Here is a 16,041-nt window from a genome sequence, read left to right on the forward strand (position 1 = left end):
AGAAAATGCAGGATACAGTTTTGGACACTTTGTGTTTTATTTCGAGGTTATATCACTGTTTTGGCTGATAGTTGGCCTGTATTTGCCTGCATGCGCGGTGAGTGAGGTGAAGTGTAGTACTGTGAGTGAGGTGTAGTACCACCTGCTCTGGACTTTAGAGCAGTGGCATGAGCAGGCTCTCCTGCTGCAGGTGTATATAAGACACCTGTGCGCCTCCTCTACAGGTAGATCCTGGATTAACATTGACCACACACTCACAGGACAGGTAGGAACATCGATCTAAAAACATTTTGCTTAGTGCTTTGCAAAGCAGGCTTGGTATTAATTGACAATTTTAACAGATCAATATTTCTATGCTTTTGTATGTCTCTATACATAACAACAAAGATTTGATGCTCTTGAGCTGCTGGGCCAGGGCTTCTTTAGTGGACTGGGTGTATCAGAGCAAGCATGTGCTCACTGCAGATGAGTGTCAGGGAGTGAATAAACTATTGCTTAATTTTGTGATGGAAATAGCAGAATATTGACGTATGAATGGTCTGCTGACAGAGTGATCATTGCTCTGTATCTATATAAGTAAACACAATGAATTTGTGTGCATTTGTGAGATATTAACACATGGACAAAACACCACAACTCCGGCAGGTGAGCTGACATTCATGAAGAACAAATCACTGTTGAAGTGAGAAAGAAAGAAAGAAAGAAAGAAAGACTTTTACTTTTTTACTTTTAAGTTTACATATTTACTTTAAGCTGTTTATCGACTGTAATCACTGCTTTCTGAATAGAAAATTACTTTTTTACTTTTAATTTTCTATAAACTGTTTTAATCACTAAAAAGAAATAAAGAAAGACTTATTTTTTACTTTTATGTTTAGCCTACATGTTTAGGCTACTTTAAGATGTGCATTGTTTTTAATCACTGCTTTATAAATCAGAAAGAAAGAAAAAAGAAAAACTTTTTTTACTTTTAAGTTTACATATGTTCTTTAAGCTGTTTATCCATTGTAATCACTGCTTTCTGAATTTTTACTTTTAATTTTCTATAAACAGTTTTAATCACTAAAAAGAAATAAAAAAAAAGATTTATTTATTTTTACCTATATGATTAGCCTACATGTTTAGGCTATTTTAATATTTTTATTGTTTTTAATCACTGCTTTATAAATCAGAAAAAAAGAAAGAAAGAAAGGATGTTTGACTTAATGGCTTGCAGATTTTGTTTTGTTTTTGTTTTGTTCCATTTTTGCAATGCCTAAATTTTTGCCTTTTTTTTACCAAACTTTGGGGCACTCAAAGACAAAGGATGCATGTGGCGCGAAAGTGAAAATTAAACATGAAAAGAAAATGTTTGGTGTGAAATGGCTGCACACTAACATCGTAAGATGATGTTTTGTATGTTTGTTGTAACTAAAGGCAATGGCTCCTACGCCTGAGACTCATCCCGCTACGCCGCCGCCGGAACTCGGTACGTACCCCGTATAAGTCCACGTCCACACAGTGGCGCATTTCCTTTCTCCCCCCCTTCCTGGTTTCTCTCTTCAGACGCATGTCTTTACTTACACAGACGCAGACCACGCGGCCAAAGATGCGACCGAACTCGAACCGCCGCCTTACACCTCCGTCGTTACGGCAGCAGAAGAATCGGAGGAGGAGGAGGACCCGTGGGATCTGCCCGAGCTCCGGGACACCGGGGTGAAGTGGTCAGGTAAGAGCAGCACGAAAGAAGCGCAGGGTACGAGCAGCCGAACTCTGCGCGCGTCACACTCTTTGTCTGTGTTCTCCTGCAGATCTCGACACGAGGGGGAAAGTTCTGCGCGTCCTGAAGTCCATCGTGAAGTTCGTTCTTCTGGTCGGTCTGCTCTACTTGTTCGTTTGCTCTCTGGACATCCTGAGCTCCGCTTTCCAGCTGGTAGGAGGTAACGAGAAACTTTATTTAACTTTTATAACTTTTTATTTTAAAAGAACAGAGAGAGAGAGAGAGAGAGAGAGAGAGAGAGAGAGAGAGCGCGAGTGCGCGCGCGCAGTTGTGCTAAAGTATTCAAAGCCCGTTTGGCAAAGTGAGAGACTTTTGGAAAGTTTACTTCTTGCACTTTTAATTGGTATCCAAAGTGCCATATAACTTAATATTACATGAAAAGGTTGTGATATGTCTTCTCTTAATCAAAAGCAAAAAATAAAGAAGGAATAAATACTGGGAAGACGCTGAAACACGAGGCCCTCTTCTGACCAATCCCAGGATTTTTTTATTTTATTTTTTTATAGGCAATACTGATAAAGTAGGACTTAGTTTGTTTAACAAGATAGGCCGAGGCCTGTGTGCGTGTATAAATAACAACAATAAATAAATACATATTTATTTATCTGTTACTGGAATATATATATATAGCTCATTGTCTCTATTTTGTTTTGCCATTTGATTCTGAAATGCATTACATGTAAACACTCTGCCTGTATTCTGCACTACACTATGCTGACATTTAATCGATTATTGTTAATAATAAACTCATAATTTCTTTAAATGTCTTGATATGTCTCACTTGATCACTATCTCCCTGCCCCACACTGAAAAAAGTAATTCTATAAAAAATTAAAAAGCTGCTGGAAGGCCACAGTTTTGCTCCAACCCTGATCCAGCTAATCAGGGTCTTCAGGATTACTAGAAGCTTCCAAGCAGGTGTGATTTGGAGCTAATCTTTGCAGGGCTGTGGCCTTCCATGAACCACTGCTATAGACTATAGAACTATTCTATATAAAACAATGTATGTTTTTAATGTAAGCTTCTCCCTTTAAGTACTTTGGTCAGTTTGAGAATAATTTATGCACTTTTATAATATTTTTTTGAAAGAATTAAAAGAGCAGTTTCATGTCTATCCTTGTATTGTTCAACTGGTCAATGTTGATATGGGATTTATAAAGTAATAAGTAATGCAATAAAGTAATCTAAAAGATGTCATTTGTAACTAGGGATTCCTTTTTTTGAGTAACATACTCAACACTAATCGTTTTACCTTGTAGAAACTATATTGGTCAAACAAACAAAAAAAGTGTTAGTGTTTTATCTTTTGTAGGTGAACATGTACTTCAAACAAATGGCACTATCAAAGTGCACATCAGTTTATCGTGGTTAATGTATAATAGAGGCTTGTTATCTCTAAACAGATGTGTTGTGGATTTGTCACTGTGTGCAGGGAAGGCAGCGGGCGATATCTTCCAGGACAATGCGGTCCTGTCTAACCCTGTGGCTGGGTTGGTGATTGGAGTTCTGGTCACTGTTCTGGTTCAAAGCTCCAGCACCTCGTCCTCTATTGTCGTCAGCATGGTGTCATCTGGATGTGAGTGAGTGTGTGTGTGTGTGTTTCTGACTCAGGCTCATACAGATATCTCCTCTCTCATGATAAGCACATGTAACAACAGTAGCACAAAGTAAAAAGAAATCGATATCCACACTGTAAAGTGTGCAGATGTTACCTTAAGGCACTTCCACCTGAAATGACCCTTGATAATGACTTTAATTTGTTTGTTGTAACACTTTCATATTGATTCTGTCATATTAAATGTTATTACACTATAGTTGGGGTCAGTAAGAGATTTATCTTTATTCAACAACAATGCATTTAAGTTGATCAAAAGTAACAGTAAAATACATTTATAATGTTGCAAAGATTTTTATTTCAAATCAATGTTGTTCTATTGAACTCCATTCATTGAAACATTACAGTTGTGATGTATCACAGTTTCCACAAAAATCTGAAACAGCACAACTGTTTTCAACATTGATGATAATCAGAAATGTTTCTTGAGCATCAAATCAGCATATTAGAATGATTTCTGAAGGATCATGTGACCCTGAAGACTAATGATGCTGAAAATACAGCTTTGATCACAGGAATTAAGTTACATGTTAAAATGTTACAATAGAAAAGTTATTTTAAATTGTAGTAATATTACTGTTTTTTTTCTGTCTTTTTGGTTAAATGCAGCATTGGTGAGCAAAATCTTCTGAATGGTAGTGTAAATATTATTTTTCACTGTAAATTTCAGTGTTGGAGGTGAAGTCCGCAGTGCCAATCATCATGGGTGCCAATATCGGCACTTCTGTGACAAACACGATCGTGGCCTGTGATGCAAGCAGGAGACCGTAACGAGTTTCGCAGGTAAACCCAAATGAGAAAATAGTTTTTTTGTTTTATGTTAAGCCATGTTTTCAACATAAAAATTCATCAAGTTTTGGAATCCTCCTCATTCTAAACAAAGCATTTATTTAATCAAGCTCCAAAAACAGCATGTTTTGATATTGTGGGATCTGTGACATTAAAATGTATTTGCCCATGTGATATGACTGCCTTCAGAGCAAGACGTCGACCAATAGATGTACATTATCGCATCATAGGCCCTGCCCACTGGCGTTCACTCACTTAATGGTTGATATTTGCCTACATTGGATGTGAGCGTCACGTCAAAAGCAAACAGAAGCCATTATTATCACTGAAATGGATAATTTCGGACACAGGGTCAGAATGACGATTGAAAATAATTGTTTTTCCACAAATTTTATATATATATATATATATATATATATATATCTTTTGTGTGTGTGTGTGTGCAAAAAATGTGTTAACATTGTAAGTGAACCTCAAGGAATAATTTTAAAAAATCCATGTCATGACCCCTTTAAACATGCCCACTAATTAGTGTGATAACATCTCTTGAGGGTCTTACTGGATAAATTTGTACGCTAATACGCTCATTTTTTACCTTAAGATAAAGGGGTGCAAAAGTAGCATTGATATGGATCTTTTTCAGCCACTTTGACGTTACTTGATGAAGGAAATGGAGTTGTACATCTGAGAAATGGGATTTGTCATTCATTCTGTTTGGCTCAGGGCATTTGCTGGTGCTACGGTCCATGACTTCTTTAACTGGCTGTCTGTTGTGGTGCTGCTGCCTCTGGAGGTGGCCTCAGGATTCCTCTACAGACTCACCAAACTTGTGATCGATTCCTTTAACATCGAGACCGGGGCAGACGCTCCAGAATTGTTAAAGGTCATCACTGAACCCCTCACCAAGAACATCATTGAGGTGAGGTCAACATCAGTGCTTATGAAGTGGATCTGTTGATTTATCTAGTAGGGGTTACTACTCAACTACGTATGTATCGGGCAGCTGGGTTGTTGCTACTCATTTGCATAAACTCTTGTCACATCCAGTATTGTTATTGTCCCATAAATTTATGCCTACAATGAGTTGTTAACAGCTGCAGCTATTTTGTCAGTTACTTGGTTCACATGGTGACTCCAAGTCATGTCGGAAAGATTGTATTTATTATTTATGGCACATGAACTCCAACACGATGGATGTCATTGTTACAAGTGGGGAACTCTGGATTTTCTTTGAGACCATAGTTTCAAAGTTGGGGCCGTGTCAGTGAGAACACGAACTCAGTGGATACAGCGTCTGTATCTGTATTGGCAGTAAATTTTTTAAAATGTATGAAATGACTGGTTTGTTTTTTTTTTTATAGGCTAAGTTACATGTCTAAAATATAATAGTATTGTACAATTGCGATAGAATATATAACAATTCAGTTTACAGCCTCTTCATGAATTGAGAAATAAATTTTTCTTTGAGCTTTTGATATATAAGAGGTCATCGTACAATAAGAATATCCTGTAAGTTTCAGAACTGAAAACTTCCTTGTTAGTCCAATGAAAGCTTTTATTGACATCAGGCCCAGCGAATGACTCGTCCCAGAATATGCCTATCTATGTCATAAATAGGTGAAACTCCGCCTCCGCAACGCCTACTTCATCATTGCAACGTTAGCCCCGCCCACTGGTGTGTTAGTGAGATGAGGAGGTACAGGACTAAAAGTAAAATTATCTTTCAAAGGATCCTAATGCTAGGAATATGGTTTATTTTCAACAATGTGAATGTCTCAGTTGAGCTTTATTTATTTGTATTCGGTACATTTCACTGTGGATTTTTTTGGTAAATCAATTGCATTTCGGCGCAGGCCTGATCTGATATGACCTGACTGTATGAATCATTACATATGTAATGACCTGATATGACCTGACTGTATGAATCATTACATATGTAATGACCTGATCTGATATGACCTGACTGTATGAATCATTAAATATGTAATGACCTGATCTGATATGTAATGATTCATGTCAGATGTTCTTTGTCTATGTGTCAGTAAATCAAAACGGTGACTAAACGGTCAACTTCATGTTGTTTCTCTTAGTAGGATGAAAATAATGTTATTTAAATGGTGAATAAATTATATATAGAAAACGATCAAAGAACGCTCCCTTTACAATCACTGGAGAAGCTGTCAATCAAACAGTGCAAGGACTTGCGCCAAAACTCCCGTTTTATTCAACAAATATCTTGGTTACATCGCGTTTGAACTGTTAGTTATGATGAAAGCGTTCGTTAGTCTTCCGAAATTGAGTTGCAATGACAAGATCACTGAGATTTCATGCGCTCAACAACATGTCTGTGATCGGCTACAGTGTTCAACACTACAACCTTTCATGCCACGATCTAAATATAATGCCATAGATCTAAATGTAATGCTATAACCAACACTTTTCACGATTAGTTAACCTTGAGAGCTGTAATAGTAAAAATGTGTTAAGTTTTCGAGAGAGTAATACTTGGCTATTTCAAATGTAAAGATGTCAGCCAATCACAGCAGTGGGCGTTTACACTGAGGTCTCACAGCAGACACACCCCTTAAAACAGAGTTCAAATAAGAGGGCTAAAATCAGCTAAATCAAAGAACGAACTGGTGTGACGTCATTTAGAACAAAATCAGGCGAGTAAAAACAGGGACATACTGGAGAGCCTCTGTATAGCAGAAACTGAATTTGTAATTCTAATTGAAAGAGACACTGACTGTTTCATGTACTGTAAAGTTGCTTTATTTTAAGGAATCTAATCTATTGTATAAGTGCTATTTAAATTAAACGTGATGTGACTCGACTGGAGAGCTGAATTGCAGAGCTTGTGCAAACGTATCCACATCGCTATGATCAAATGCTTTCTCAATTGCTGTTTTCTCACTGCTGTCATTTTTGTTGTTTATTTTGTTATTGAGGGGAAAGTGCAGAGCACATATTTACATATTCATGTAATGAATTTGTGAATATGCAAATTATGTATATAAATTATGCAGTACCGCTGCTTGAATTTCAGTATTTCAAACTTCTTTTTACCCCCAAGTAAAGAACAAAAAAGAACTTTGTATACTGTGAGTATATGTGAGCCTTTACTCCTAACAAAGTGACTTGAATGCACCTGACGTCATAATTACCACTTCCCTTGTAAAGAGGACTTGAACACATCAATATTTCTGTTTCAAAACATTAGGTAGTTCAAAGTCTACCTCCTCATTTTTGACCCCAAAAGAGTATTTAGACCCTTAAGCCACAATTGAGTATCTAATGATCTCTATGAACTTGCTTTGCTCTCTACCATATGCTACCTCAAGTATTTTTATTGAGAATTTTTTTTTTTCCCCCCCTTGTTCTTCAGCTGGACACCTCTGTGATCCGTGACATAGCCACTGGAGACCCTGCAGCCCGGAACAAAAGTTTGATCAAGATCTGGTGTAAAACGCAGAAAGTCACGGTGAGAAAACTGAAAATGGGTTGAGTCTAGTACTCCCACTATTTCTCATCAGTCACCAGATTAGGCTGTTAAAACATGAGGAAATAGGATTTATCAAACTGATGGGAATTCAAAAGATAAACAGAGTCTATATATACAGATATGCAAGACTTTTATCTAAATTGCTGATAAATTTTGTTAGAAAATAACAGATGCAGTTGCTCTTTTTCGAAACTTGGCATACTGTCTTGCTGTCTACATACAGTTAAATGAAATTAAACCTCATAAGCATCTTGTTTCAAACACCCTAACTAGGTAGCAACTGCATCCGAAATCGAATACTTCCCTACTTTATAGTATGCGAAAAACAGTACACCAAAAGTATGTCCGAATACATAGTATTCAAAAAACGGTAGGCGAAAAGTCCTCGGATGACCTACTACTTCCGCCGAGATTCTGAAGTGCGCATTCGATGGACACTTTACTGTCCCATAAGGCCACGGGACAGTATTTATGAATGGAAGAGAGACTCTGGTAGGTCACGTAATGGTAACAACATGGTGGACGTAGTACGCCTAAATTTCATTCATACTACCCATATTCATACTATATAGACCGTACCTTTTTTAATTGCCACGAAGTAAATTCAAATTTAGTACATACTCAGATAGTATGTGATTTCGGATGTGAATGTAATAGAATGTGGTGTTAGCATGTTGCTAAGCTAACAGTGTGATATTCTTAACATGCATAAATATACACACAAATATATTGTGTAAAATAGACCATTTTAGTTTATTTGAACTATTTTCATGTTTTATTATTTATAAGTATAGGAATGCCAACTACCTGGCACATTTAGTACCAAATATTAGTTTATTTCCACACCATAATATGTTCTTATGTGAGGTTTTAGTCTGAGGATGTGCTCTTCGTCCATTTCAGAACCTTGTGAATATCACAGTCCCTGGATTTGCAAACTGCACCCCTGATGCCCTCTGCTGGGAGGAGGGCGGCAAGGTCTGGACTCAAGAGAACCAAACGGAAACCATCAACTTAAAAAAATGTAAGTGTCTCTGCTTTGTTTGATGTGGCTCTTGTAGCAACCAGCACAGAACCTTCCTGGATTAACAGAAGCTAAAGCTTAATATCAGTCCATTTCCCGTTCTCTTCCTTGCATAGTTCACTTATTTCAGCTTGAAGCCATCGACCATGAGTCACTATAACAGTCATGAATACAATGGCTTCTCTTAAATGCTGAGGGAGATCTTAGCTTCACCTTTCCCCCCCATCCCATCCATCTACTTTACCTTATCAATGGGGCTATTCTTCACGACAGCTGAGGCCAGCGCACCTGAACAAAAGACTTCTGCTCTGGGTATAAATTTGGGTGATTTAAATCAATGCTAGCAGTTAGATAACATGTTGAAATTCCAGCCTTGACTTGGTTGAGTGAACTCGAGTATTTAATCATTCTGGAGTCATTCAACTGTGAAAGAGTATGCTTGGATCTTCAAGGAACACCATTCAGCCCTTCCTGGACAGAGAATTTGTAAAACATTTTCAGTAAACTATATCAGGGGTTTTCAAACTTTAATTCTAAGGACCCCCAAATGTTAATGCCCTTGCAAGGAATCCCCTTCTTAAAACATGAAGGCAGCTATATATGTAAGACCCATTTATACTTTAAGATGCATTTATATACTGTCAGAAACATCCATAAAGTTTAACTCTTTTTATTAAATGAATTTCTTTGGTCATTTTTAATAAATTTACAATAATTTTTCTCTGAACCTTTTTAACGGACCCCCTTGCAGCCCCTTGGCTGATTACTGAAGTCATTGTAAACTTTTGAGGTTTTTGTAAAGTATTGGATAGTAATAACTCAAGAGTTACTATATAACTCTAAATTAACTACTACTTATTTGGATCAGTGTTCTAAAGTGAAGATCATGGTAACCCACTAGTAATTACTCAAGTGTTACCAAATACATCATAAGGAATTACTGTACAAAACTGTACAAAAACATACAAAAACATCAAGTCTACAATGACTTCAGTAGTTACTAGAGAGTTATCATGTTTCTCACTTTAGAATACTGATCCAAATAATTTGTAATTCCTTCTGAAGGATTTGGTAATACTTCAGTCATTACTAGTGGGTTACCATGACCTTTACTTTAGAATTAATTATACATTATGCATTATTCACATTAATTATGAACCTGTGTATAGTAGTTCTTAGTTGTTCTCTGGGAGGTATGAAAAAAAAAAAACAGTAGTTACTGATTAGCTAATAGTGAACTACCACCTTCAACTGAGCACTATTACTTACTAATTCATTAATCAGAGTTTCTTGTTAGTTAATAGTAGTTACTAGAGTGTTAACAATGCATTACTCATTTGTTCCTGTGTAGTTATTCATTAATGAAGGATCAGTATTCTAAAGTGTTACCGATAATACATTTAGGTCTGGTTTCACAGACAGGGCTTAGACTAAGCCAAGATTAGGCCTTAGTTCAATTAAGGCATTTAAGTAGCTTTTATAAACATGCCCTAAAAAAATAAATAAAAAAAAAAACATTACTGGCATGCATCTTGAGACAATGACATATTTTAAGATATGCCAGTGCAAGTTGCTTTCAGTTAAAACAGCTCAAACATTAATTTAGTCTAGGACTAGCTTAAGCCTTGTCTGTGAAACTGGGGGTTAATATTTTAAATGTACTGAATTGCAACTTCATTACAAATATATCTAAGTACATGACATAAGTTTCAGTAGAAATCTGTATAAATCAATCCACTCAGAAGTTGCGTAGCAAATAGCTAGTCAGATTGGAATTGGCATATTTCTTTGGCTCTTGCCATTTTAGTTTACGATATCAGATTGTCTGTATGTTCCTGCTGACAAAACCCACTGACTCAACATAGGGTGGTTTGCTGGCTTTCTTTCAATAAGTGCCCCCAAACCCTCTAAAACCATCAAACTGCATCTGACTGAACAGTGAATTCAACTTGATGGCCAACTAAAACAAGCAAACCACCAGCAGGGAAATTTCCCAAGCTGTTTCATGAATGTTGATTTATATTTCTGTGATCTTTGACATAGAATCGTCCTCATCTCTCTCTTCAGGTACTCACATGTTTGTGTTTGCTGATCTACCTGACCTGGCTGTGGGGTTGATTTTGTTGGCTCTGTCATTGCTGGCTCTCTGTACCTGCCTCATTCTGATCGTCAAGCTGCTGAACTCCATGTTGAAGGGTCAGGTGGCAGGTTGTCATTAAAAAGGTGCTCAACACAGGTGAGTCAACCTCAGAGATAATCATCTGCTGATAAGCTCTGCTACTAATTGCAAATATTAACCTGTGATGCATGCTCTGTGAGGTGTGTGACAACAATGTGCGTCAACACTGAACTTTTACACTGGAAGTTTTCAGAGTTGAAGACAAAGACGTGGCAAATATTTGACCCTCCAGTGAAAGCACACATTTGTTAATTCTTCCCAGAGTTCCATTTCATCACATTCCTGTAGGTGTAGCGTTTACTGTAAGTGTGTTAGTGTGGATCCTGTCATATGATAGTCAGCACAGGTGATTCAGTCCTGCTGTCTGATGAGCTGAACAGGAACATTATATGAGCCTGAGTGTGTCTGAGTGCAACAGGTGTGTATATCATGTGCTGTTGCTATCAGAGGACACTCAGGTACATCCTAGTGTACTTAGTTTAACCAATGCAACCATCACTTAATACAAGGGACAAAGTTCAACAACTAACAATTAACAAAGCTGGCTAATTAAGCTTGCCCTTTTTAGCTTAAATATTTCAGTGGATGTCCTATAAAGGGGATGAGTTAGTCATAGACTGAATTTAGAAAAGCATATTTCTGCTACATGGGATAAAGAGTAAGAATAGTATGCTATTCCGAATTCTGCCACTGTCATTACATGATCCTCCCTCATAAGGAAAAAAAAAAAAAAAAAAAAAACCTCCATTTGGCCCCTAAGAGGAAGACATTTATAATGCCTGATTGAAAAACAAAAACAAAAAAAACACTATAAAGGTTTTTTGTTTAAAGGCCCTTTCACACTAGGGACTATAACTAAAATTTTAATAATTGTTCTAATTCTGTGAGAATAGTGAAGTCCACCCTAGAGGGCTGCATTGGGATTGAGATCCTGCGGGACCCTATGCAAATCTTGTGGGATCGGGCGGTTTTACCTTTGCTGCGGGTGGGAGTGGGCAGTCCAAAAATTAACCAAGTAGGGTAAATAAATTGTGTAAAGTATGGTAGATTATACAGTTAATGCTAAGCTAACAGGCTAATTGGTTAACTTGCCAACTACAAGTTAACTAAAATTACAAAGGAAGAAATTTGATTTATTAAATCTTATGATTAAACAGACATTCATTTTATACAATATTTTTATGGTTAAGTACCAAAAAGTAGTTCTGTCAGTCCAAGGAAACACTTTGTGGTCCAAAGTTGGTAGGATTTGTAACAAATTCACCAACTTCAGCCTTTTAGTTTCAAGTTCAAGTTTATTAGTTGATACTTTTTTTTTGTTTTTTGTTTTTTGTTTTTTTTTACATATACTAAACATATTGTTCATGACCTTTTAACTGTTGCCAGATTTCCCCTTCCCCTTTGCCTGGGTCACGGGATATCTTGCCATCCTTGTTGGAGCTGGAATGACCTTCATTGTTCAGAGCAGCTCTGTCTTCACCTCAGCCATCACTCCTCTAGTCGGTCAGTAGAGAAAACTTTTAACTGTCATACAAGAACATCTGCAGGTCCTGATGCTGGTGTTAGTCATATTGATTAGGCTGGTGGTCAGAAATATGCAGGTTGAGCCACAATTACAGTTGACCCAAGAAAACAAGCCTACTTAGACAATTTACCTAGAATTTCAGGGCATTGCATGTATCCTCCTTGGTAAAGGGAATTTGGGGGTTTGGGGTCAGTATGGATTGATTGATTTGATTGATTGATTGACTTTGAACACTTATTCAGCGAGTGTACATTAAATTGAACAAGTGACTGTAAAGACATTTATAGTGTTACAAAAGATTTCTGTTTCAAATAAATGCTGTTCTTTTATATTTTTATTCAAAGGATCCTAAAAAAATCTATCATGATTTTCATATTTCATGATTTGAAATAAGCAAAATTCAGCTTTGATCACAGGAATAGATTACATTTTACAATATATTCATAGAAAACACTTTTTATATGCAGCCTTGGTGATCATCAAGTTGATTACATTTAAGATGTCTGTGACGTATTTGATTGTTGATGATTTCTATTTATAAAAACAAGTTCATACTAAATTATTTGTGAATACCTCATTTAACCAGTCGTGATGTGGCATCACAACCACATCTGTGCATTCCCTACAAACATTTTTCAGATCACTTTTTAAAGCCAAGTAGTTTGTGTGCTGTATATTGATATTTTGAGTATTGCATTGTTAGCTTAGCTACATGCTAAGTGGGTAAATGTGATTTACTTAAGGCTTTGTGCCATTTTCTTCCTATTCAGGTATTGGTGTCATTAGCATCGAGAGGGCTTATCCACTCACGCTGGGCTCCAACATTGGCACAACAACCACTGCTATTCTAGCTGCTTTAGCCAGTCCAGGAGAGACACTGGCTAACTCACTACAGGTTTGTTACTGGCCGGCTGGGAAACTAAGAGGGGTGTAACGGTGCACAACATGACATTATGTACCTCGGTTTTGAATTCATGGTTTGGTGTGTTTTTGGTAGAGCAGGGGAAAAAACAAAGCATGTGGTGTGTTTTTTTTTTTTTTTTTTTTTTTTTTTTTTTTTTTTAAATAGTGGTTTACTGAACCAAATATATATCTATTTAAAAAAAAAAAAAAAAAAAAAAAAAAATACAGTGTCAATAATGCTTCAGTCGGCAGCGACATACACTGTTTATGGTGCTTTTGTAATTAGGGGAAGAGATTTGAAGTGCTTACACGTTTGGATGCAAAATTTGTTTGCAAAATATTTTAGAATAAGGTTAGAATTATTGTGCTCCTATTCTAATCCGCACCGTCTTTTTTCACGTGCACGTCCACACCGGTGTTTCATCGAATTCAGTGACCGTACTAGGTGCTGTTGTCACACTAACCCGAATCCTACCGTTACTACAGCTCCTACTATACATGCAGTCACACAATTCGATGGATCACAAAATTACCTGTACTCGTTCATTGAATTCAAACGTAGACTCACTCGCTGTCAGGACAATCCTTTATCCAAAATGGAAGTACTTGTTAATTCGTAAAATTTACGGGCAAGTATAAGACCTGTCAAATTTTCATTGCGAATACATGCATCGTTTCAAGTTGCTGTTTTCATTTCCATTACACAGAAGACAATTAAATGACTATCATTTGTATTTTTTTTTCCAGATTTCTCTCTGTCACTTCTTTTTCAACATCTGTGGTATCTTACTGTGGTATCCCATCCCCTTCACGCGTATCCCTATCCGATTGGCCAAAGCTCTGGGCAACCGCACGGCCAAGTACCGCTGGTTTGCGGCGCTGTATCTCTTCCTGTGCTTTCTCCTCTTCCCGCTGTCAGTCCTAGGCCTCTCCATCGCGGGGTGGCAGGTCTTGGTGGGGGTTGGAGTGCCCCTGTTGGTCTTTGCGATCATCGTGGTCGTGGTGAACATCATGCAGAAACGCTGCCCGCATTTCCTGCCCTCATTCCTCCGCAGCTGGGACTTCCTGCCCAAACCGCTGCACTCCTTCAAACCCTGGGACAGAGTGGTTACTGTCAGCATGACCTTCTGCAGGACTCGCTGCTGTTGCTGCTGCAAGTGTTGCAAAGAAAAAGAGAAGGATGAAGAGACCGATGACATGAAAACCAAGGATAGAAGTTTAGAGATGTATGACAATCCAGCGCTCGCTATAGAGGATGAGGTCAAAATAACAGCGACACATTTATAATGCTTAACGGACCCTTTTTGTGTAAATCAGTATTTATAATGTAACATGTTCTGATCATTACAGGGTGAGGCAACATGAGTCATGCATGATTTCAGAACTAGTAATACAGCACTGGATGCAATATAAGTGAAAGCTGCTAGTAGTTTTTAGATATAATGATCCGTTCACCTCATGTTAAATGTAGATGACTCTACTTAATTCTACTTGAAGCTTTTCATGAATATTGCACTTGCCAAGCAGTTAGCGAGGTCTTTCAGAACAATGCATCAGGTTCACTGACTTAAATAAAATGACACCATGGTGCAGAAGTTGCTAACTATCTTTAACTGTTGATGCCGCTGCTGTTGTGGTTCTTTGTATGTTATGTACCAGAGAATTTGTATAAATCTTTAGTATTTTGTCTAAAAATGTTAAAATGAAGGTAAGCATGCCCATGGAAAAAAAAAAAAAAAAATGCAGACTCTTGACAGTAATTTTGCACATTATGTGGACCTATGTAAAGTGTTTGTTTTTTTTATATATAGATATTTGTAAACTTAAAATGATTTTTTTTTTTAATATCTGATTTGTAACTGTTGCATTTTGTAAATTTCATGAAGATTTTTAGACTTCAAATATTTCTTTACTCAGATGTAAGATTGTCTTTAAATATTAAAAACATGAGGACACTGGATCTAAATTTTTTTTTTTTTTTTTTTTTTTTTTGAAATATGAATTGTGCAATTTTAAACCTGATGTTTTTTCCAAGACTATCAAGCTATACAGAGATAAGGAGTTACAAATTAACAAGTTTAGTCTAAGATGCTCCAGTTTCAGTTGGTTTTGTTTGAGTTCTTAATCGCAACTACTTATCAGAATGTGTGGGCGGGTTCTGAAAGCATGTTATCATAAGTGTAGTGTAAATAATGAGACCCTAGCCAGAAACTTTATGTACTGTGCACTAAGTTCAGACTACGTCACAGATGAAACTCAGAAGGTGCAGATAAAAGTACAATTCTGCTTATGAATATTTTGTGTATTTATGATGTAAATAAGGCCAAAACAATGTTTTACGGAGCCTGAGAAGTCACCTGTAGGTGAAAAAATAATAATAATAATAAAGTAAGATCCTTAAATCCATGGCCTTGTTTTACATTCCATCCCCTCAGTTTATAAACTACTCATAGATTCTTAATTTGTTCCCACAGTTGTGCCCATGGATTAATAAACTGTACACACAAGTTCCCAATCCTTGCTCTCAGATTTGTAAACCTAAAAATTCATAAACCGTTAATTTAACTGTTACAACATGAAGCACATTTAGGTTGTCACTTTTCCATTGAGGAAACATACAAAATGCAATATATTTCTTAATGCCATTTGATTCAAGATCATCTAGGTACACAAGATCAGTGAACATACATATAGCATTCAAATAAGGTAAACGGAAGCTCAAACATGGGAACCAATTAGGTTCAT

At 36.9% G+C, this 16,041-nt stretch overlaps 1 protein-coding gene across 1 annotated transcript; it reads left to right on the forward strand.

Moving 5' to 3' along the window:
• Positions 1 to 313: 313 nt before the first annotated feature.
• On the forward strand, positions 314 to 15,702 carry slc34a2b (solute carrier family 34 member 2b). The gene is given in 15 exon segments (XM_051880330.1): positions 314 to 645; positions 1,417 to 1,468; positions 1,568 to 1,708; positions 1,791 to 1,919; positions 3,192 to 3,335; positions 4,045 to 4,121; positions 4,123 to 4,157; positions 4,887 to 5,082; positions 7,549 to 7,644; positions 8,569 to 8,689; positions 10,757 to 10,899; positions 10,901 to 10,925; positions 12,255 to 12,371; positions 13,164 to 13,288; positions 14,044 to 15,702. Coding segments are annotated over 15 exon segments (1,968 nt in total). The 5' UTR covers positions 314 to 618; the 3' UTR covers positions 14,584 to 15,702.
• Positions 15,703 to 16,041: the final 339 nt, after the last annotated feature.

This window comes from Ctenopharyngodon idella, chromosome 22, assembly GCF_019924925.1.
Source record: "Ctenopharyngodon idella isolate HZGC_01 chromosome 22, HZGC01, whole genome shotgun sequence".
Classification (NCBI taxonomy): Eukaryota; Metazoa; Chordata; class Actinopteri; order Cypriniformes; family Xenocyprididae; genus Ctenopharyngodon; species Ctenopharyngodon idella.